The 22,130-nt window shown below is 37.8% G+C and overlaps 1 protein-coding gene across 1 annotated transcript; it reads right to left on the reverse strand.

Moving 5' to 3' along the window:
* Positions 1-2,754: 2,754 nt before the first annotated feature.
* LOC117288476 (atrial natriuretic peptide receptor 1-like) lies at positions 2,755-21,825 on the reverse strand. Its single transcript, XM_033769353.1, has 22 exons — positions 21,162-21,825; positions 14,721-14,866; positions 13,385-13,540; positions 12,301-12,436; positions 11,986-12,080; positions 11,702-11,843; positions 10,627-10,711; positions 9,605-9,719; positions 8,905-8,967; positions 8,204-8,281; positions 7,778-7,891; positions 6,796-6,867; positions 6,201-6,363; positions 5,909-6,061; positions 5,549-5,717; positions 5,254-5,400; positions 4,990-5,113; positions 4,778-4,846; positions 4,512-4,686; positions 3,879-3,977; positions 3,588-3,679; positions 2,755-3,156 (listed from the first exon to the last, which is right to left on the reverse strand). Exons 1-22 carry the CDS (start codon positions 21,823-21,825, stop codon positions 3,112-3,114), a joined length of 3,102 nt encoding a protein of 1,033 aa, XP_033625244.1. The 3' UTR covers positions 2,755-3,111.
* Between the last annotated feature and the right edge of the window lie 305 nt (positions 21,826-22,130).

Here is a 22,130-nt window from a genome sequence, read left to right on the forward strand (position 1 = left end):
AGATGGGAACGGAGAATGAAGAACATAGATGATGGGAAAGGAGACTGAAGAATGAAGATGTGAATGAAGATGGGAATGAAAATAAAAAATGGAATAAAGAATGAAGATGGGAATGGAGAATGAAGAATGGAAAAAAGGAATGAAGAATGGAGATGGGAATGAAGAATGAAGAACATAGATGATGGGAAAGGAGACTGAAGAATGAAGATGTGAATGAAGATGGGAATGAAAATAAAAAATGGAATAAAGAATGAAGATGGGAATGAAGAATGAAGAATGGAAAAAAGGAATGAAGAATGGAGATGGGAATGAAGAATGAAGAACATAGATGATGGGAAAGGAGACTGAAGAATGAAGATGTGAATGAAGATGGGAATGAAAATAAAAAATGGAATAAAGAATGAAGATGGGAATGAAGAATGAAGAATGGAAAAAAGGAATGAAGAATGGAGATGGGAATGAAGAATGAAGAATGGAAAAAAGGAATGAAGAATGGAGATGGGAATGAAGAATGAAGAACATAGATGATGGGAAAGGAGACTGAAGAATGAAGATGGGAATGAAGATGGGAATGAAAATAAAAAATGGAATAAAGAATGAAGATGGAAATGAAGAATGAAGAATGGAAAAAAGGAATGAAGAATGGAGATGGGAATGAAGAATGAAGAACATAGATGATGGGAATGGAGAATGAAGAATGAAGATGTGAATGAAGATGGGAATGAAAAAAAAAAAATTGAGATCGAAATGGAGATGGGAATGAGGGATGCAGACTGTGGAATAAGAACTAGGAAGGGAATGAATATGAAGATAGGAATGAAGAGTGAAGACTGGAATAAAGAGTGAAAAATTATGATGGGAATGAAGACGAATAAAGAAATTAGGCATGTTTGGATTGTATAAAAATGTAGACTGGAATGAACATTGAAGATTGGAATTATAGGAATGAAGAATAACGATGGGAGTGAAGAATGAAGAATGAAGATTGGAGTGAAGATTGGAGACTTGGAATGAAGTATGAATATGGGAATGCAGAATAAAGTTGGGAATGCAGAATGAGATTCGAAGATGGTGCATGGGGGTGTAGTGAGGATTGGGAAGGGGTTAATATAAGTGAATGATGTGATAAAGATTACAAAGTTGGGGATCATATAAGATGGGGAGTGTAAAGATGACAGCAATGGGAGAACGCGAAGTGAAGATAAATATTAACAAGATCAAAATTAGTGATATTAGAATATTATTGATAGATACTGGTGAGATATATGGGTTGATAACATACAATACTTGTTTTATATTATACTTTTCTATGACACTTTTTGTGCTATTTTGAAAATACTTTGTTTGTGCTACTTTTATCTGAGATACTTTCCTATGAAACATTTTTCTGTGATTTTTGTTTTAATTTCTTTTAGGTTTTGTTTATGATACTTTTCAGAGATATTTGTTGTGATAATTTTCTGGGATACTCTGAGATACTTTTCCGTGATCCCTTTCTGAGATACTTCACTCAGATATTTTCCTGAGACACGTTTTTGTGATATTGAAACATACCAAGGAAATCTTTAAGTATCTGTTTGTGCTTTGCAAAATGCGTTCAACTCAGCTGTCTGATCGTTGACTAGAGAAACATAGTCGATGTAAATTACATTATTCTTGTATGCAAAAATAGATCGTACACTCTTAAAACAAAAGAGTTGAATCTAACACTTGGAATAACTCGGGTTTTTTTTTTCATCCAACGCAAAAATGGTTAGATCAAGAATTTCTCAAAAGAACTCCTTGGAATTGTTGGATATCCTTTTTAAACGTCTAACTGTCACTTAAATTGTTGACTGAATAATTTAAAATGCTGGATTCAACACTTTCAAAGTGTAGTCACTCACCGAACTCTTGCAAGTGTTGGATTCAACTAGTTTTTAGAGTGTACATAAAAACACAGCTTCCCTCTACCCGAGTAAATACACTCTGTTCTTTGTGCGTCATCTTTCTTTGAAAATTGCACTTTTTTAAAAGTTATAAAATTGTTAATTAGTGGCAGTGCTTAACAATGCAGTGCTTAAATACACGGCGTACGTAAAACGCTTATAGTTGCGAGTTAATGAGCAATAACTCCTATCGCATTATAATCAAAACGGCAATAAGGAAAGATCTAAACATCCCGAATAGTTGACCCTGTCATCTCCCTCAAATTCGTTTTTTATCTACGGGTTAACATCTTTCAAAATCTATTTAATTATTGCCGCATGTTATTAATTATAAGGAGTAAAGTAAGGAGTTATATATTAGTACATTTTAATTAATACTCGATCAATATTATTAATAATGTGAGTAATAACGCAAACAATCTCGCCATTCGGCCACCAAGACGTTAGTGTGTTAATACTATAAGGCCTATTAAATGTATTAAAGGCAGTGGACACTATTGATAATTACTCAAAATAATGTTTAGCATAAAAACTGACTTGGTAACGAGTAATAGTGAGAGGTTGATAGTATAAAACATTGTGAGAAAGGGCTCCCTCTGAAGTGGAGTAGTTTTCGAGAAAGAAGTTATTTTTCACGAGTTTGATTTCGAGACCTCAGATTTTAGAATTTGTGGTCTTGAAATCAAGCTTCTGAAAGCACACAACTTTGTCTCACAAGGGTGTTTTTTCTTTCATAGTTATCTCGCAACTTCGATGACCGATTGAGCTGAAATTTTCACAGGCTTGTTATTTTATGCATATGTTGAGATACAGCAAGTGAGAAGAAGACTGGTCTTTGACAATTACCAATAGTGTCCACTGTCTTTAAACTTAGTTAACAATTAGTGTTTCAACTTTAAAGTGCCTGTTAATGGAACTTGAACAAGTGATAACACAAGGCATAATGACTAGAAGGTGTTAGTGTAGTTGTCAATCACTTTTATGGCAAATTGACACATTTTAAAGTATTCCTACCGTGTAATTTGTTACTCCTAATTATCATTCAGTTTCTCTCTGCGACGAATCTGCAAAGAACTGCAATCAATATTTGTTATTAACTTATAATAATTATATTAGGTGCAAAGTCAGTAGTAACATGTAGACAACATTTCCTCTCCATCGGTCTTCCTGGATCAGACATTTATCACTTTTCCCCTTGCAACCAGTAAGTTGTCTGCTTTCCTTTTCCCTGTAAATGATTGAAGAAGTATGTAATGATAAGATATGTCTCAAGCAAAGTAAAGCCAGTGGACACTATTGGTAATTCTCAAAGACCAGTCTTCTCACTTGGTGTATCTCAACATATGCATAAAATAACAAACCTGTGAAAATTTGAGCTCAATCGGTCATCGGAGTTGCGAGATAACTATGAAAGAAAAAATACCCTTGTCACACGAAGTTGTGTGCTTTTAGATGTTTGATTTCGAGATCTACGCCACTTCCACGGGAGCCGTTTCTCACAATGTTTTATACTATGAACCTCTCCCCATACCTCGTTACCAAGAAAGGTTTTATGCTGATAATTATTTTGAGTAATTACCAATAGTGTCCACTGCCTTTATACAATACATGTAATAGCTGTACTCTTCAAGTGAGCTCCAACACAACAGCCAAACTCACCTTCATTTCAATTTCTCCTCGACATTGGATTTCAAACTCGTTGAATTCATTCAGTATCTCATCGGTTGAACTGCTGATGTGAATCTTGAGAGCTACACAAACAATAATTAAAAAGGATGGAAACTGTTGTTAGTTTCTCAAAATTTCTCTTATGAACTCAAAAACAAAAAGTCTCGCTCCAGTCAATTGGTCTTTTTTTAAACCCAAAACTATTTGTAAAAAATCTCTTTGCCGTTTTTGAGGTGGTACTGGCCTTTTCCTTAAACACCAACAGACACCTTTAATGCTTACCTTCTCCATTAGACTCCATTCTAGACGCTGTGTTTACGGTATCACCAAACAGACAGTATCGAGGCATCTTCAGACCAACCACTCCAGCCACACAAGGTCCTGAAAATAGTTCGCCAACCAGAGAAGACTTAACCCATCACACATTCATTTCATTGTATTGGTTGCGAGTTTAGATACAATGACCTTAAAACTCTGCAGTTACCCGTGTAATGGTATCCTACGACTGTTGGATGTTATCTTAGTTCCTTAACCTGATATCCTACGACTGTTGGATGTTATCTAAGTACTTGAAAACCTGATATCCTACGACAGTTGGATGTTATCTCAGTTCCAAAACCTGATATATCCTACGACCGTTGCATGTTATCTCAGTTCCAAAACCTGATATATCCTACGACAGTTGGATGTTATCTTTGTTTCCAAAGATAACACTTAACACTTAGTTCTTACACTTGGCTCGTTACATGTCTTGACAGTAGATTATTCATTGTATAATTTTGTATTTTGTTCTACATTTCTTTTTTGTTTTATATATTGTTTTTGTTTTGTTCTGCGCCTCGGATTAGGGTATTGTACACTAGATAGATGGCGCATTATAAATGCATTATTATTATTTTTTCCAAATAAACCTACCTGAATGTACACCAGCCCGCAGGAGTAAGTTATGATCAGGTCTATGCCTGACCTTGAATGACGCCACAGCTTCCAGTAAAGCTAGGGACATCTTGGCTATTTCTTTAGCATGTTTGTTTCCATTGCGGATGGGTAGCCCTGACACCACCATGTATGCATCTCCAATAGTTTCAACCTAGGATGACAAAATACCCAGTGTTATACCTTCTTTATTTCTGTGTATATTCATCGTACTTTATAATCGTATGGATGTCAGTTATCCTTACCTTGTAAACGTCAAAGTGTCCAATGATTCCATCAAAACAGGTGTATAGGTCATTCAACAGAGCCACCACCTTTTTGAAAATGATACACATTTGTAAAAGTAAATTACATCTGATAGGTTTTATTGCACGTAAAGTAAAGACAAAACAGCGATTCACTCAATTGGGTACTTCATGCAGACTATAGCACGCAAACGTAATGGTTAGTTTTGTACCTGCATAGGCGTGCTGCTAGAAGACAGTGCAGTGAAACCGACAATGTCACTGAAAAAGATGGTCACGTTGTCGTATGTCTCTGGATGAACTGCGGATCCTACTTTCAGTTGGTCGGCAACAGACCTGGGAAGTAAGTTCAAACACAGATGGATGATGGAAAGAAATAGCATGACCTGTTTCAGACAAAACCCTGAACATTTCCATGCGTTTTTTAAATTTATTTTTTATATAAAACAAACTTTTGGGTGCAAAAAAAAACGTACTTTGGTAAGACTTCATAAAGGAGCGTCTCAGCTCTCTTCTTCTCTTCCAAGAAGGCAGAGGTTCTCTCCTCCACAAGACCTTCCAAGTTACTGGCGTAGAACTCCATACGAGACAAAAGGTTGTCCATTATACCTCCAGATACATTCCTGTCATGTGAAATATCAACGTGGTCACGATATCAAAGAACAAATATTGATGTCTAAATAATGACCCATCATAACTACAATGTACACATTCTTCCGAGAAAGCTGTAATTTTGTGAAGTTTAAAATGCAACAAACCTTGACTACTTACTTGCAGATTTTCTTCAAGCTGGACATTAGCTCGTCAACAGAGGGCCGTTCCTCTGGGAGTTCATGCCAACACTGCCCCATAATGACATGCATCTCTGGACTACAGTCATCAGTTGGGACGTGAGGACGGAAAGGCTGAGGTAACTTAGCAGCAAGCTTTTCCAAAATAACTGCACAGGGGAGGAACATAAAGTACACCGTGAATTAACAAGCAGTTGGGCCTTTTTTCAAAATGGTGTCCAACTTGTACACCCGACCACCAGTGTTGGAGGTCTCGGCCGATGGCTCGGTCTCGAGGTCTTGACTCCAACACTGCCGTTCTCCAACATCAAGGCTATATAATATTATGCAGGGTGCTAACCTTTGACATCTAGGTCGTTCTTGCGTTCAGTTTCAAAGGGCGACCCCCTCATCACTACCTCCTGCATGATGATGCCAACAGCATAAATGTCGCTCTCTTTGGTCAATGGTTTGTTCGGGTTCCTCAGTTGTTCTGGCGCTTTACACAGCATCTCTGTAAAATAAGTAAAACGTACAACTCATGTGTCAGAATTTACCAAGCCCCAGCTCCGGGAGGCGGGGGGTGGGGGGTTTCTGATCGATTTATATGGGATTTCGTTATCAAAAGTTTCTTGTAAAAATAGATTCCTTACTTTTCATCTTGGTCTGACCGTCACTGTCTTCAGATGAAGAGTCTCTGAAAGCATGGAGTCCAAAGTCGGTAAGTTTGACAACAAAACGGGTGTCCACTACACAGTTAGATGAGCGCATTCTACCATGAACACCAAGCTCACTGTGATGAAGAAAACTCAATCCCTGCATGAATCAAACAATTAGAGAGTCGAGTTAGGCAATGATTTATTATTAATTGAGCTACGGTTAAACTCGGCCTTATATTACACACACCATGACTACCAACTCGACCAACTCAACTTTACATTAAACACACAATAACCCATTACTAGCAACTCGACCAACTCGACTTATGATAACACCAAGCTCACTGTGATGAAGAAAACTCAATCCCTACATGACTCAAATAACCAGAGTGTCGAGTTGGGCATTTATTAATTATCAATTGAATTACACACACCATGACTACAAACTCGACCGATTCGACTTTACATTAACTCACCCTAACCCGTTACTACCAACTCGACCAACTCAACTTTATCTTACATACTCCAAACCCCATTACTACCAACTCGTCTTAAGATTACACTCGGCAATTTAAACCATCGTTTTTACCTTGATGACGTCAATCAGGAGGGAGCTCTTGAAATCCCAATCCAACTTCAAGGCGTCATTTTCCAGAATATCCTGAAAAGTTAAAACGTCATCTATTAAAAATAAGAATGTACACACTGCCCTAAATTATAGAAGGATTTTTGCAGTGATTGGGCAACGAAAGTCTCCAAAGTACCAAACTTATAAATTTATCATGTGTTGGTAATGTTTATCCTTTCATCCAACAATGTTTAAAGCAATCTTACATCGGTAAACAGTATTGTCTAAAGGCCCACACTTCGTGTATCACGACTTATATATAAAATAACTCTGTGAAAATTTAGGCTCATTCGGTCACCGGAGTAGGGAGAAAATAACGGGAAACCCACCCTTGTGTCCGCACATTTCGCCGTGTCATGACATGTGTTTAAAATAAATCCGTTATTCTCGATATCGAGAAGTGATAATTGTTTTCATGTTTTCTCAAAAAGTAAAGCATTTCAATGAATAATACTTCAAGGGAAGTCTTTCACCATTACCTTCTGTAAACCCTGTAAGTTAATTTGTAAATCTGTGAACTTTTAATTTTTGTTCTGTTCAGAAAGTGTCCAATGGCTTTAACGCATTTGATTTGACGCTATCAAGACACATGTTCATACTGCCCCATTGTAAGAAAGGTGGTTTATAGTTATTGGGAAATGCAACCCTTGAATGGCCCACGATAATGAGTTCTTCAGTTTGTTGACCTTACATCCAGGCAACATTCGTCTAGTGTTTGTATACTCTATAAATAAATAAATACCATTTGAAACTTATTTCTCTAACCTGTAGACTTTCTGATGAGGGTCGTTCTTGATGTATACTGTAATTAATATTTAATGAGTAGGGTGGTGTATACTGTATTTAATATTTGAGTAGGGTGGATTACCTTAACTTTTGATCCAAACCGGACCCTTCTTCAGAGGCAAATGAATATTTAATATTTGAATCTTATTTCTCTAACCTGAAGACTTCCTTTGGGGCAATACTCTGTGATGATCACTTGTTTGTTTGCATCAGTTCCATCAATACATGCACCAATGAATCGGACGAGATTGCTATGCTCCAGACGACGTAACTGTCGATGAAAATCGAGTAGAAATAATGTATCTTAAAATGGCAATCTCAACAAGAATGAGCACAATATGTCTGAGAGGAAATCTTGAAAGAAAGTTTTCCCGATTCTCCTTCCCAGTGAATCGATCGATGCTTATCAGTATATTTAAAAGATAATACTCAAAGAATAATTTAATGTTCATAGGAACTGCATACCTAGCCTTTTGTCAAGCCATTTGTGGCTTGGGGAGCCGCGATCAACGACTGGAAACAGGAAGACCATGCACGCCTTGACAAGAGGCTACTGCATATCGAGCAATACAACAATACTTACATTACGGAACTCCAGAAGTACTTTTCTATTCAGATCTATCTTGGTTGAGTTCATCTGTTTAAGAGCAACCATTCGACCCTATTGGGAGTAAAAAATAATGTAATATAGACAAGGTGAAAACTCAACGAAGGAGAACCAAAACCTGAAACAAAAAGACCAAAATGCGTCCAAAACCCTTTGTGAGGAAGGGACAAGAAACTCAACAACACAACATAATACAACATGGATCCACGACACCAAAAGTATTACTTCTAGACATTTAATTTTTTTGTCTTTTTATTTAGTTTTAGTTTAAGAAACTAATTTTTTTAAATTAATATGTGTAGATTTTTAACTTGTTCTCTTTCTTGTGGTTTTTAAATTGCCGTTTCTATATTTAAATTATTGTGGGTTTTTTTCTTCGTGTTAAGCCCCATGAGGCCTGGCATAAGGCGCTATATAAATTTTCTTCTATTATGGTTATTATTAGCAGACGCAATAAACAAACAAACACTACCATAACCAACAGACTATCGTAAAAGAACTGGACCCTATTGGTAATTGTCAAAGACCAGTCTTCTCACTTGGTGTATCTAAACATAGATGCATTATAACAAACCTGTTAACATTCGAACTCAATTGGTCGTCGAAGTTGCGAGATAATTACAAAAGAAAAAACACCCTTGTCGCAAAAGTGTCGAGCAGGTCTAGTTTTCGCTTACCTCATACTGGGCGACTTTGGTAAATATCTGTCGTTGGTTGTTTACATCTGACATAGAGCCGGTCTGAAAAAAACACATTAATAAAGACGATTTCGTAATCAAAGCAAACCCATTTTAACTTAAATATTTAAATAATTCATATTTCTTTGGTAGAACATGACATGTTTTGTATTCTGGTATATTCGACACATAACGTTGAAACAGATAAACCAAAGGCCAAGATCGCTTCAAAGTTAAAATAACAAAAATGCAACAAGTATACAAGTTAAGTGGGCTTTAGCAATTTACAGCAAAATGAAAGTAAATTCAACTTGAGACTAGAAAAATACAAACGAGAAGCCAGCAATATGGTTTCTGTTTTCAACCACAACCAGGCCCTACTTTAAAATTCATGGGTTTCATTAGAGAATGTATTGTTGAATGTTGTTTGTATCGGTCTGTATTACAAAAGGGAACGATTAAGGAAGATTGTGCAAAAGAGCTATTGTAATGATCCTAGTTGGGGGAGCACTGATAACAGAAATTGGTTGAGTTGAGATTTTTCTTCCCAAAGATGTGCAACAGATTTTGTCTTCTTTCTCGGAGAGACGTTATGGCAACACTTTGTTGTAGAATGTCTCTCATCAAACCCTATAGAACCATACTCAACTCAGTCTGAATATTTGGATTTATCGATCACTCCATGGTAACCAATACATACCATTGACAGGGATCGAATCGACGATGATACCGATTTGGAAATATGATTGAAAATCAAATCCTCATAACGGATTTTCCAAGACATGTTCATCAACTCCGAATTCAATTTCATCTTCCTACAGAGAAAGCAAAATGAATGTTTAGTGTCCAGCTGGCAAGTCTTTCTTCCATGGTAATTGACAGTGGCCATGATATAACTTACAGTCAATTTGCCACAGTCCAAAATGTCAATGAAGAAGCCCAAGCAATGAAGCACAAGCAACATGGCAGTAAAAATAGTTTGATATTGGATATTGGACATTCGCATAGGTTTGTACAGCGAATATCAATGTTGCTTTTTCAATATTGGACAGTGTACAATATCTAACAGTTATATATAATATCAAACTAACTATGTCATATTAGCAACGCAATTATAAAAGACAAGATATCATCTGTTTATTTCCCAATGGACATACGCGTAAGTTAAACCTTACTGCCTATTGCCCAATGAACATACGCGTAAGTTAAACCTTACTGCCTATTGCCCAATGAACATACGCGTAAGTTTAAACCTTACTGCCTATTGCCCAATGAACATACGCGTAAGTTAAACCTTACTGCCTATTGCCCAATGGACATACGCGTAAGTTAAACCTTACTGCCTATTGCCCAATGAACATACGCGTAAGTTTAAACCTTACTGCCTATTGCCCAATGAACATACGCGTAAGTTAAACCTTACTGCCTATTGCCCAATGGACATACGCGTAAGTTTAAACCTTACTTTAACGCGATGTTACACCGAGAACATCGCCCGAGGATGGACATTTAAAAACTTCCTAACATTTTGAGTAATGACAATATTGTTTGTATCTTCCGTGTTTTATTCATTAATTTATTGCTTTTTTTCCCAGGTAACAAGCTATGCATTTTAGTTCCATAGACTTATGTATATTGGCCGTTAGTCTAATTAGTAGGGATGAGTGAGACTCACGCGTCATGTACACTAATTCTACATGATTCTTTTACAGTAGGATTTACCTGTAGACAAAAAGCATAGCACATGCCGAGGCGATCACTACACATGCAGCTAGGATAGACGATACCATCACCAAGGTGTTATCAGCTGTTAGAAATAATGGCAAAACAAACAAAAAAACATAAGAAGTTGTTTTGCGTTTTAGATTATAATTTACACAGAAACAGAACTCTCCTGAGCTGCTTGTTTTTGGCTGAAATCAAGAGGCAATGAACCCTTCCCATGAAATATGTAAATTGCACGTAGCGCGTGCGCACTAACGTTTTGGTTGGCAAAATGAGGGAACATCGCGCTGTTTTGTACACGGCTAATGGGTGCGTGACGCAGACGCGACTGCGCGTCTGCTTAGTGCACAACTCTATGGCGTTTGCCAACCAACAGGGTCTGTACGCACGCGTGAATCTTATTAGCATATTTCATGGGAAGGGTCCATTGTGAACTGATCACGGAGTTGAGCCAATTAACCCTTTTGGTTTATTTTGGTCACTGTAGGAGTGCACTTTTTGGTTTTGGTGTTTATGGACAAATTTACCCAAACAACAATAGTGTTATATGCCAACCATATCTCAAATAATGGCTTGTTGTTGCTTCTTGAAACCACAATGCTATAAACAGATTGAAGAAGAGGTTTCAAAAGAGGGCGTTCTATGCGGGGTGATGACGATATTGATTAAATAAAGCAACCTGATTTTGTCACTAAACATAACTCAATAAGTTATATCAACCTGAAAATTAACAGGAAATGAGTTTTGAGTTTCCAGATGTCCAATCATGGCACGCATTGTATGTCCGCCATTTTGAAAGGTAACTTTTCTTTTGATGTAGCACGTTCCAGTAGTAATATCCATACATTGAATTAATGCACATTCTACAAACAGGCGTTACAGCGTAATGGGCGATGACGTCAAACAGCGAAATGGTCGGTGACGTCATGCAGTATGTTGCCAACGTGAATAATATAGTCTGGTCATGGAAAGTGTAGACATGGAAGTTGGAACCATTTGACGAAACAAGAGGGCTCTATGTTCGTGAACAATTAACAACCAAATGTTTGACAATCAATTAACTAAAATGTACCTTCGTCTTGGCATTCTGGATTCTCGTTGTAGAATCCGCAGGGTGGAGTGTCAGGCGGTACACTGCCGTCATGTCTCCCATGCCATACAATCTCTTTATACCATTGGATTGTATTGGAAACTCCATAATAGTCAGCAACCACCTTTATAGAAAGGCAAAGTCAGTCAAACTTTATGAAATTGAAAATAACAAAATCACATTCTTATCATATTGCTAGCTGAGGGTAACTTGACTTTGTCATTAATTATTGAATTATCATAATACACCATTGAGCATTAACCAACCTCGAACACACCGTTCTCAGTGTCTGTCATATCCCATAGAGAATACACTGCAACTCGGTCGCCCTTTTCTGTGATAGACACTTCACCGGCAATACCTAAAAGGTAATCCCAAAGGTTGAAATAATAGTTTAGATGGATTTGAATCCGTAAAAGGTCGCGGGCAAGGTCACTGAGTCGCTGAAAACAGTCACTGTCAGGCACTTAACCCGAAATCCTTGTTGTTGTCATGATGTACGAGTCAACACATTGCAACGTAATGTAAGTTGCCAACAAGAAAACCAAATCCTAGGTAGTGCATCCATACGTGTGGTTTACCTTGAAATGTACGATTCCACATCTTGTCTCTTAAAGCTAGACCATCCCGGATGTCTCCTCCCTCATGAAGTGTCTCATTAATGGCCAGAGAATATAAGATTAAAGCATCATGGAAAGATGTAGCAAAGAAATTGGCCTAGATATAAAAGACAACAAGTGAAAAGTCAATTCAAATGGTTCATGGTAAACCCGAGAAAAAAAGATTAACTCGGACAACTGAAGGTTAAAGGCAGTGGACACTATTGTCAATAACTCAAAATATTATTATCATAAAACCTTACTCTCGCAACTTCGACGACCAGTTGAGCTCAAATTTTCACAGGCATATGTTGAGATACAGCAAGTGAGAAGACTGGTCTTCGGCAATTACCAATAGTGTCCAATGTCTTCAAGTCAACACATCATTTTAATCACTTTCGTAAAACAGGATTTTCTGCTAGAAGTGTACGCATGTTCAAGATAATAAATTTATTCATATTAATGAGTGCATCAATTAAAAAGTAAGAAAGCTCGTTCTATAAGCTAAGTGTTTTCTTCGTGAAATCCAATTTGACCACAACATTTTCAAATATTAACTTGTTTTGTTTTACCCATACACCGATACGAATTAGCAGTGTATACTCAGTACTTTCCCCAGTCCCGTGAAAAAAATATAACAGGCATGTTACTCGGGTGGGATTCGAACCCACGACCCTTGCAATTCTAGAGCAGTGTCTTACCAACTAGACTACCGAGGTTGCCCGGTAGCTAGAGACAGTCATCTGAATTTCATTAATTGTTCTAATTTCACCCCCCCCCCCCCCCCCCGCTTCTGGCGATTAGCTTACAAAACTTCTGGATGTAATATCTAATTGTCTATTTTTGTAGTGTAAAACAAAGTCAATCTGTTTTACTTACTCTGTGACATCATCTTACCTGGTTTCATGTGGTACAATAAAGCAAGACAGTTCTCTAAAGAACGAACTCTACCTGGCAAGTATAGATACACACATGGTGTTACCGCAAACCAAATATATAAATTCAGTCTAAGCTAAAAGTGCTATTTTTAGTGAAATCTTAATGAATTTTCAAGAATTTTTCAAACCTCATCCCCAGCTGTAGGAGTAAAGTTATACGACTCCAACATCCGACGGTTCATCTCCTTTTGGAAATTGATGTATTCATCAGTTGTTGGCTCAAAGAGTCGGATCGTCATCAGCGCTTTGTAAGCGATTTTAAGCTTGGCGTCATTCTCGTCACCCTGTATGAAGAACAAAATCACCAGATTTTTAGAGTTAAATGAATTAATAAAATATCCACACTTTTATTCATTTCGTGTCAATCAATATTTTCATATATTGAGCATTTCTTCCACTGATTGCCAATTGATTTCAATGCGGGAAGTTAATGGACGTCTAAGACACATGAATGTAAGGCCGCTGTGATTGATAATTGTCATTACTTTTTTTCTATATTGCCTTAAAGACACTGCAGTGCACTGGACAGTATTGGTAATTGTCAAAGACGTGGTGTAAATCGACATAAGGCACAAAATAACAAACCGGTGAAAATTAAAACTCAATTGGTCGTCGAAGTTACAAGACAATGATGGAAGAAAAAACACCGTTGTTACATGAAGATGTATGCTTTCAGATGCATGATTTTGAGACCTCTCGCGTGAGGTATCGAAATCAATACAAATATTTATTGAGAAAGTACTTCTTTCTCAAAAACTATTTCACTTCAGAGGAAGCCGTTGCTCACAGTGTTTTCAACAGCTCTCCGTTACTCGTTACCAAGTGGGTTTTTATTCTTACAATTATTGTGAGCAATTACCAATAGTGTCCAGTGCCTTTAAGGTTTTATACAACGCACTCAACATGGCCACTTTACATGTTGATTTTGGAAACTGATGTTGTTAAAAAACACCTAGAACTTTAGGAAAGGATAACTCAGTGCAGGTGTTTTACTTAACTCCTCTGTGACGTCATCTTACCTGGTTCCATGAGTTATCTACAATGGTTTTGTATTGCTTTATATTGTAAGAGCGATAACCAAAAGTATTTCTTCCCTTTAATGACTTAAGTGTATATATAAAGCACTCAACGTGGCCACTTTCCCCATTTTTATGTTACTTTGGGAATTGTGAACGTTTTTGCGCAACAACCTAGAGTTTTAGGGAACGATAACGCAGTAAAGGTATTTTACTTGAGTCCTCGGTGACGTCATCTTACCAGGTTCAATCATCTGTAATGGTTTTGTATTGATTTTAATTTTAAGAGTGATGGCCAAAGTATTTCTTCCCTTTAATGACTAGGTGTAATATAATGCACTCAACATCGCCACTTCACTTTTTGCTTTAGGAATTGGGAAACTTTTGTGCAAAAACCCAGAGCTTTTAGGACAACGCAGTACTTGATTCCTCTGTGACGTCATCTTACCTGGTTCCACGAGTCATCTCCAAATGTCTTGGTGTTGTTGAAGGGATGGTAGCTGATGAAGACGTAGTCACCATTTGTCATACCAAGTTCGTAAGCACTTAACATGATCTGACGAACATCATCACCATCTGCACTAATCACAATAACTGGAAGAGAAAAAAAGTTTGAAAGTCTTTGTACTTGTTATTATACAAGCAATAAAAGATCTAAAATGGTATAATTTCAAGTCGACCAAGGGGACCAAAAAAGGCATAGAGAAACCATCGTGTTTCGAGGACACCACTCGGTGGGTAAGTAAGCATGTTTAACATGCAAATATACCTTTCATTGAAAAACCTGACATTTGAAGCAAACAATACCTTTCTTTCACGTTGGCAAATATTATGGTTCCAATAACTTGTATTTCCGTTTTTTGCGTTAATTACAGTTCTAATTTGGGTCCAAAATGTTTTAATATTTCAAAATGGATATATCAGTTCATACGGGTTTTATCCCCGTCCGTAATAACAATAAGAAACATTAGTTCCTCCCCAAAGTGTTTGTTTTTGTCAATGAGTTGTGTTTGGTACGCCAATTGGCGAACCTTTCCTGACAAAGTAATGCCTGCCTCCGTGCCCCCTTGACATTGCCTTGGTGCCCTTGAAGTGCTCCAGTAGTAATTTGCAATTTCCTCTTAGTTGCCCTTTATCAAAGAGAAAATGCACTGGTCCCCTTGCCCTTTATCAAAACGAAGTACACAGGCCTGATGTCTATTTTGCAAGTGCTACTGCGACTTCACCTGCAACAAAATCAACAGGAGGGATTTCCAATAAAACCATTTCAGATCTTGTGTTTACTATTGGTTGTAGGCTTTGTGTGTGGGAGAATTAGTTCAAGAATCCGTTTGAAGGATACTTCTCGACGCTTGATAAGCATCTGTCAAGGTGAAGATTAAGCCTAGAACACAGAAAAACCTTAGATTTGATCGAAGGAACTGTCAATGAAAGTTTGTTACTCCCCTTCAAGAACGTCAAGATACGATCATTTTGACAAAAGCAGAATCGACAATGTTTGAGATCATTGCTCCCACAAAACAAAGATAGAACAGGACATACATTCACGTGTCATTGGTGTTTAAACGCACTAAACATTAACGGACAAGTTGACTTTAAAACAAATTTAGTCGTCAATATCATTAAAAGGCAGTGGACACTATTGGTAATTACTCAAAATAGTTATTAGCATAAAACCTTACTTGGTACCGAGTAATGGGGAGAGGTTGGTAGTATAAAACATTGTGAGAAACGGTTCCCTCTGAAGTGGGGTAGTTCTCGAGATAGAAGTAATTTGCCATGAATTTGATTTCGAGACCTCAGATTTAGAATTTGAGGTCACGAAATCAAGCATCTGAAAGCACACAACTCCGTTTTTTTCTTTCATTATTATACATCAATAGTGTCCACTGACTTTAAATACGGTGGCTTCTTCCATGGCGCTCATATCCGTCACTCAGTGACGCTCAAGGCGTTTCAACATTTAGTATTTTGCTCGAAGTTATTATCCCTACTCATTCAACATAGCATCATGTAATGCAACCATTTTAAGGGAGTGTTGGGTCTGAATTTGTCGCGACGTTTCGAAGGGTCAACTCTGTATGTCGTCTTCAGGGGAGAACCAACTTTTTCAGAGCCAACACCCCCTCCAAGAAATGTATAACATAGTTGTACCCGTAAGTTTACTATTTTTGTTTTTGTTAATAGTTCATTCTAACTTAGCCCTGGCGGCCTTACACTTTCATGTTATACTACACATTATCTGTGTTCAGCACATCAGAGGAAGAGTCCAATTAAAAAAGGGCTAATTCTTACTGAATATATATTTAGATATTGAAGATGTTCTTTGGAGAAGAAAAACAATCAGAAAATGGCCTTTACAGAAGATGACGTACGCATCCAACTTGTCTATTTGAGTTCACATCAACTATGGCAGAGTGGCATTACACAGCATCCTATTTCAGTGGATTATAGGAGTTTTGCTAGATACTCAAATCTCCCTTGTGTCTGTCCTTTCCTGTTGTGACAATTAACAGCTTCCAACCCGCGGCACTGACTATTCTCCGAGGAATAGACTCATTCCTTGACAGGTATCAATAGATTCATAAACAATGACACAACTGTTTTATCTTGGATCAAAATAATACTTCATCAAATCCAGGGAAGAGTTTGATAACAAACGAAGTTTCTAAATTTGAATACCGGTATCAAAATATTTACTTATATAAGACCTATTTGTTATTGATTTTTTTAATAACTTGTTATTTATTGTTAAAGTTGAAAATACTCGCTGGACAGCTAACGAAAATTGAAATCAAATTAAACGTACAACTATGAAGAAAAAACAAAAAAAAAACAATTTAGTTTACCTATAGCGAAGTTGTTAAGTGGGGAGAATTAAGTTTCGACGAAGTGGATTTCAGTCTTTATATATCATCCATTATAAATTTGAGACACAGTGACTTCCAAGTTCTTCGCATCTTTTAAGACTTCGATTTAAACTGCAGCTTCATTTTATTCATCCTCAAATCAATTGGATCCATTAAAGAAGTAAACAAAGACCCTAACTCCATCTTTACAAAGAAAGAACGAAAGAATAAAAGAAAGAAAGAAAAGGGGGAAAAAAAACAAAGAGACAAAGAAACAAAAAAAACCAAGGAAACCAAGAAACGAAGAAACGAACAAACAAAATAATACCCCAAGAAACAAAAACAGCATTAATTCGACTTAAGCCGACGTTGAGTTCCGACCATCCCAAGTAGATTGTTTTCTTTGCAGAATTAAATCAATCGGGCGTTCTATACGCTCCTCTCCCTAGAAAGTGAACTAAGCCATTGTGTTAAAGTTATGTTTGGGCTGTTAAAAGCTCTCAAGTATCTCCAGGGACGCGTTTTCATATAAAAATCCTTAGAGGTGCAGATTGTATTTTCTCGAATGCCGATATTTAATAAGACCTTTTTTTCTGCGCTCGCGATATTTATGCCCTATTCTCATACTTCGTTCTATGTTACTATTATAAAATAGAATTAGCTGTTGCAGGCAACTTACCAACCAAAAAAAGACTGAATAAAATGCACAAAATGGTTGATGGCCTGAAGTTTCGAGCCTAGCAGAATCTTTCTCGAAGGCTAGATTAAAGACCCTGGACACTATTGGTAATTGTCAAAGACCAGTCTTCTCACTTGGTGTATGTCAACATATGCACAAAATAACAAACCTGTGAAAATTTGAGCTCAATTGGTCGACGAAGTTGCGAGATAACTATGAAAGAAAAAACACCCTTGTCACACTAAAGTTGTGTGCTTTTAGATGCTTGATTTCGAGACCTCAAAATCTAATTCTGAGGTCTCGAAATCAAATTCGTGGAAAATTAGTTCTTTCTCGAAAACTGATTCTCATGCTTCCCCTATTTCCCTTGAATGATGATTTTTGAAATGCAAGTTCCAAATCCTAGGACAAATATCAAAATTGCAAAACTTTCAAACTACTGTTGCTCAAAAGATAACACAGAAAGGCTGGCTTAATCGTAAGTAAGTTGCATTGTTTTAATAGTTTCAGTTTGATGGTGTTCATGCAACTTCTGGTCTGTATGACAACACTATAAGGCTTCGAATTCTATTTTGCTTATATTTTTACAATGTACTTTTATTAAACTGTTTCTGTGTAATTTTCTTATGTTTTTTTTTTTTTACTGTTTTGCGCCCTCGAACAGGCTGGTCCTGGAGAAAGAGCGCAACATAAATTGTTATTATTATTGCAATATAATGTAAGTTTATAGGAATTGACTCGCATTGCATGGCGAGGTATCAATATATATTTGGTTTGCGGTAACACCATGTGTGTATCTACTTGCCAACGGCAATGCTCTTCTCTACAGTCTTTCTAACAACCAGATTTCCAGACTTCAACGGCTCCAAAATACTGCTGCCCGCATTGTGACACTGTCTAGAAAATCCTGTTCTATCACCCCCATTCTGAAACAACTACACTGGCTCCCTATCTCTCAACGAATCATCTTCAAGCTGATGCTCATTGTCCACAACGCTCTTAATGGCAAGGCTCCCCACTATATTTCTGAACTGCTTCAAGTTTACACTCCATCAAGGAATCTTCGATCAAGTTCTATGCTTCTCCTCATTGAACCCAAGTCTCGACACTCATGGGGTGACAGGTCTTTTTCTTCAGCCGCGCCACGCATCTGGAACTCTCTACCACTTAATCTTCGATCTTGTCTTTGTACTGCAAAATTAAAGTCTCTTCTCAAAACTTATCTTATGTCACAGGTTTTCAATGACTAATTTTGTTGTGTCTGTTTTTCTTTGTGTTGTGTTTTGTTTTTGTTTTGTTTTTGGTTTTTACTGCGCCTTGAACACCCAGCAGGGTGGATATGTGCGCATTACAAGTCTTATTATTATTATTATTATTATTATTAGAGTTTGTTCTTTAGAGAACTGTCTTGCTATATAGTCTACCACCGCGGAGTAGATATATCGGATTGTTCGGGAGATCTCCAAGTTCTAAAAAGAACTGTATACAGTCCTGCTTTTTAACTACTATACCTGGGTGGAAGGTGTAGAATATTGGCGATACCACTACTTTAGCTTATAGAATCGATATTAACTGCTATGCCGCGGATTGAGTTCTCTCAACATTTCGACTCGGAGTGCGTTTTGGCGACCCCAACCAAAAACTGGTTCGGTTGTTGGTCGTTGGTTCTGCTGTTCAGACTGAACGATAACCGATTTGTGAGCTCGGTAACCGTTTTGGTTATATTTTTACAATGTACTTTTATTAAACTGTTTCTGTGTAATTTTCTTATGTTTTTTTTTTTTACTGTTTTGCGCCCTCGAACAGGCTGGTCCTGGAGAAAGAGCGCAACATAAATTGTTATTATTATTGCAATATAATGTAAGTTTATAGGAATTGACTCGCATTGCATGGCGAGGTATCAATATATATTTGGTTTGCGGTAACACCATGTGTGTATCTACTTGCCAACGGCAATGCTCTTCTCTACAGTCTTCCTAACAACCAGATTTCCAGACTTCAACGGCTCCAAAATACTGCTGCCCGCATTGTGACACTGTCTAGAAAATCCTGTTCTATCACCCCCATTCTGAAACAACTACACTGGCTCCCTATCTCTCAACGAATCATCTTCAAGCTGATGCTCATTGTCCACAACGCTCTTAATGGCAAGGCTCCCCACTATATTTCTGAACTGCTTCAAGTTTACACTCCATCAAGGAATCTTCGATCAAGTTCTATGCTTCTCCTCATTGAACCCAAGTCTCGACACTCATGGGGTGACAGGTCTTTTTCTTCAGCCGCGCCACGCATCTGGAACTCTCTACCACTTAATCTTCGATCTTGTCTTTGTACTGCAAAATTAAAGTCTCTTCTCAAAACTTATCTTATGTCACAGGTTTTCAATGACTAATTTTGTTGTGTCTGTTTTTCTTTGTGTTGTGTTTTGTTTTTGTTTTGTTTTTGGTTTTTACTGCGCCTTGAACACCCAGCAGGGTGGATATGTGCGCATTACAAGTCTTATTATTATTATTATTATTAGAGTTTGTTCTTTAGAGAACTGTCTTGCTATATAGTCTACCACCGCGGAGTAGATATATCGGATTGTTCGGGAGATCTCCAAGTTCTAAAAAGAACTGTATACAGTCCTGCTTTTTAACTACTATACCTGGGTGGAAGGTGTAGAATATTGGCGATACTACTACTTATAGCTTATAGAATCGATATTAACTGCTATGCCGCGGATTGAGTTCTCTCAACATTTCGACTCGGAGTGCGTTTTGGCGACCCCAACCAAAAACTGGTTCGGTTGTTGGTCGTTGGTTCTGCTGTTCAGACTGAACGATAACCGATTTGTGAGCTCGGTAACCGTTTTGGTTATGACGTCAGAAACAGTTTTTGGTTGGGGTCTCCAAAATGCACTCCAGCTTGTTCTTGTCATCGTCAGGATCGAGAGCATATAAGTTATTACTTGTAATAATCTTTGTGTTTTAGGGAGCGGTTCCAACGCTTTAAAGGTTTTTTTGCATGCATTGCTGCACAATCTCGCCCCCCCCCCTCCCATGGGCATCCGCTACCCTTTTTTCATACCCTGAATCCGCCTTAGAAAAACACATTCTAAGAGGCTTCCGTTAGTTCACACATTTCAAACCCATCCATCCCTCACTTTCTGGCAAAGAAGATTTACAACGCTGAATCTACATCTTTTGAAGGAGAGCAATACACCAAACAACAAGCTCTGACTGCAAAATGCCCAAAAAATGATTGTGTTTACTCCAAACCGACGATCACACAATACAATTCAAACACATTATAATGAACAATCACATATCAGGTATAAAACTGCAAACAAGTGTGGGTTAACCGTTTTTTTGGTACTCACTTCGGCTATTCACAGATGCTTCCTTCAGGGCAGATTTAAATTCTTCTTCACTCGACTCTGCCGGGTAAATTGAGTAGGGTCTTATATTAGCTTCACGGAGACCGTCTTCCAAGGCGGATCCTGCGCGTAAGAAGAGATGACCCTTTCGCAATAAGACGCAAGAATCCCAACCATTGTGCAGAAAAATGTCTTGGACGAGGGACACCATAGCTCCTGGATTGTTGTTAGTCTGAGTAAGTGTATGGTATCTTTTTTTGTTGCCAAGACTTGCTGCCCCAGCACTTCCCGAAAAAATTGGAATATTCATAGGAGCCGCAAAGTCGGCAACACTCTCCATACTGGAACTGCAAGAAGGTCCGAAGAAAGCCACGACGTCTTTCTCGAAGACCAGCTGTGCAGCGTCTTTAACGGCATACTGGACACCGTGTCCACAACCCTCTGCCGAGTATTCCCAGTGTAAAGTGAAGTTGGCGTACTCGCCTCTCTCCACGCGGTGTGAGATGGTATCACGGGCGATCTCAAGGGCTGGTAGTAAACGAGTGTCACCATAAATGGATTCACGTCGAAACAGAAATACAACCACATTCACATCGGTGGCTGCTGCACTACGAGACGTTGTCAGAGCAAACGAAACGATTGTCAACAGTACTTGAAAAGCTTCCATTATTTATGACTTGAAACAAATCGTCGTTTTGCACAGTGTAGAGACAAGTGTGTCATTCTTTCTACTAGACTTTTCCAGATCTTGTCCTCCCACCATCGAATCCGCTTCTTATAGTTAACATTTCAAGGAAAACACATCCTTGAAATCTATCGCATTACCCATCGGCAAATACTAATCTCAGCATCTATTTAGCCGCTTCTCAAGGCGGAGTTATTCTATCGTATAATCTGGCCTTCATTTCTTGTTTTATCTTATGCATTAACTATAAGTAAATGCTGCAGATGCATTTTTACTGTTTTGTTAAC

This window comes from Asterias rubens, chromosome 3, assembly GCF_902459465.1.
Source record: "Asterias rubens chromosome 3, eAstRub1.3, whole genome shotgun sequence".
NCBI classification, from domain to species: Eukaryota; Metazoa; Echinodermata; class Asteroidea; order Forcipulatida; family Asteriidae; genus Asterias; species Asterias rubens.

What these genes read in the sequence shown, in the direction of transcription:
- LOC117288476 (XM_033769353.1), bottom strand. Translation starts at nt 21,825, where the DNA reads ATGGAAGCTTTTCAAGTACTGTTGACAATCGTTTCGTTTGCTCTGACA. An exon ending in CTTTATGAAGTCTTACCAAA is followed by an intron (nt 5,114 to 5,253) that starts GTACGTTTTTTT and finishes CTTACTTCCCAG; the next exon opens with GTCTGTTGCCGACCAACTGA. An exon ending in GACACTTTGACGTTTACAAG is followed by an intron (nt 4,687 to 4,777) that starts GTAAGGATAACT and finishes TTGTCATCCTAG; the next exon opens with GTTGAAACTATTGGAGATGC.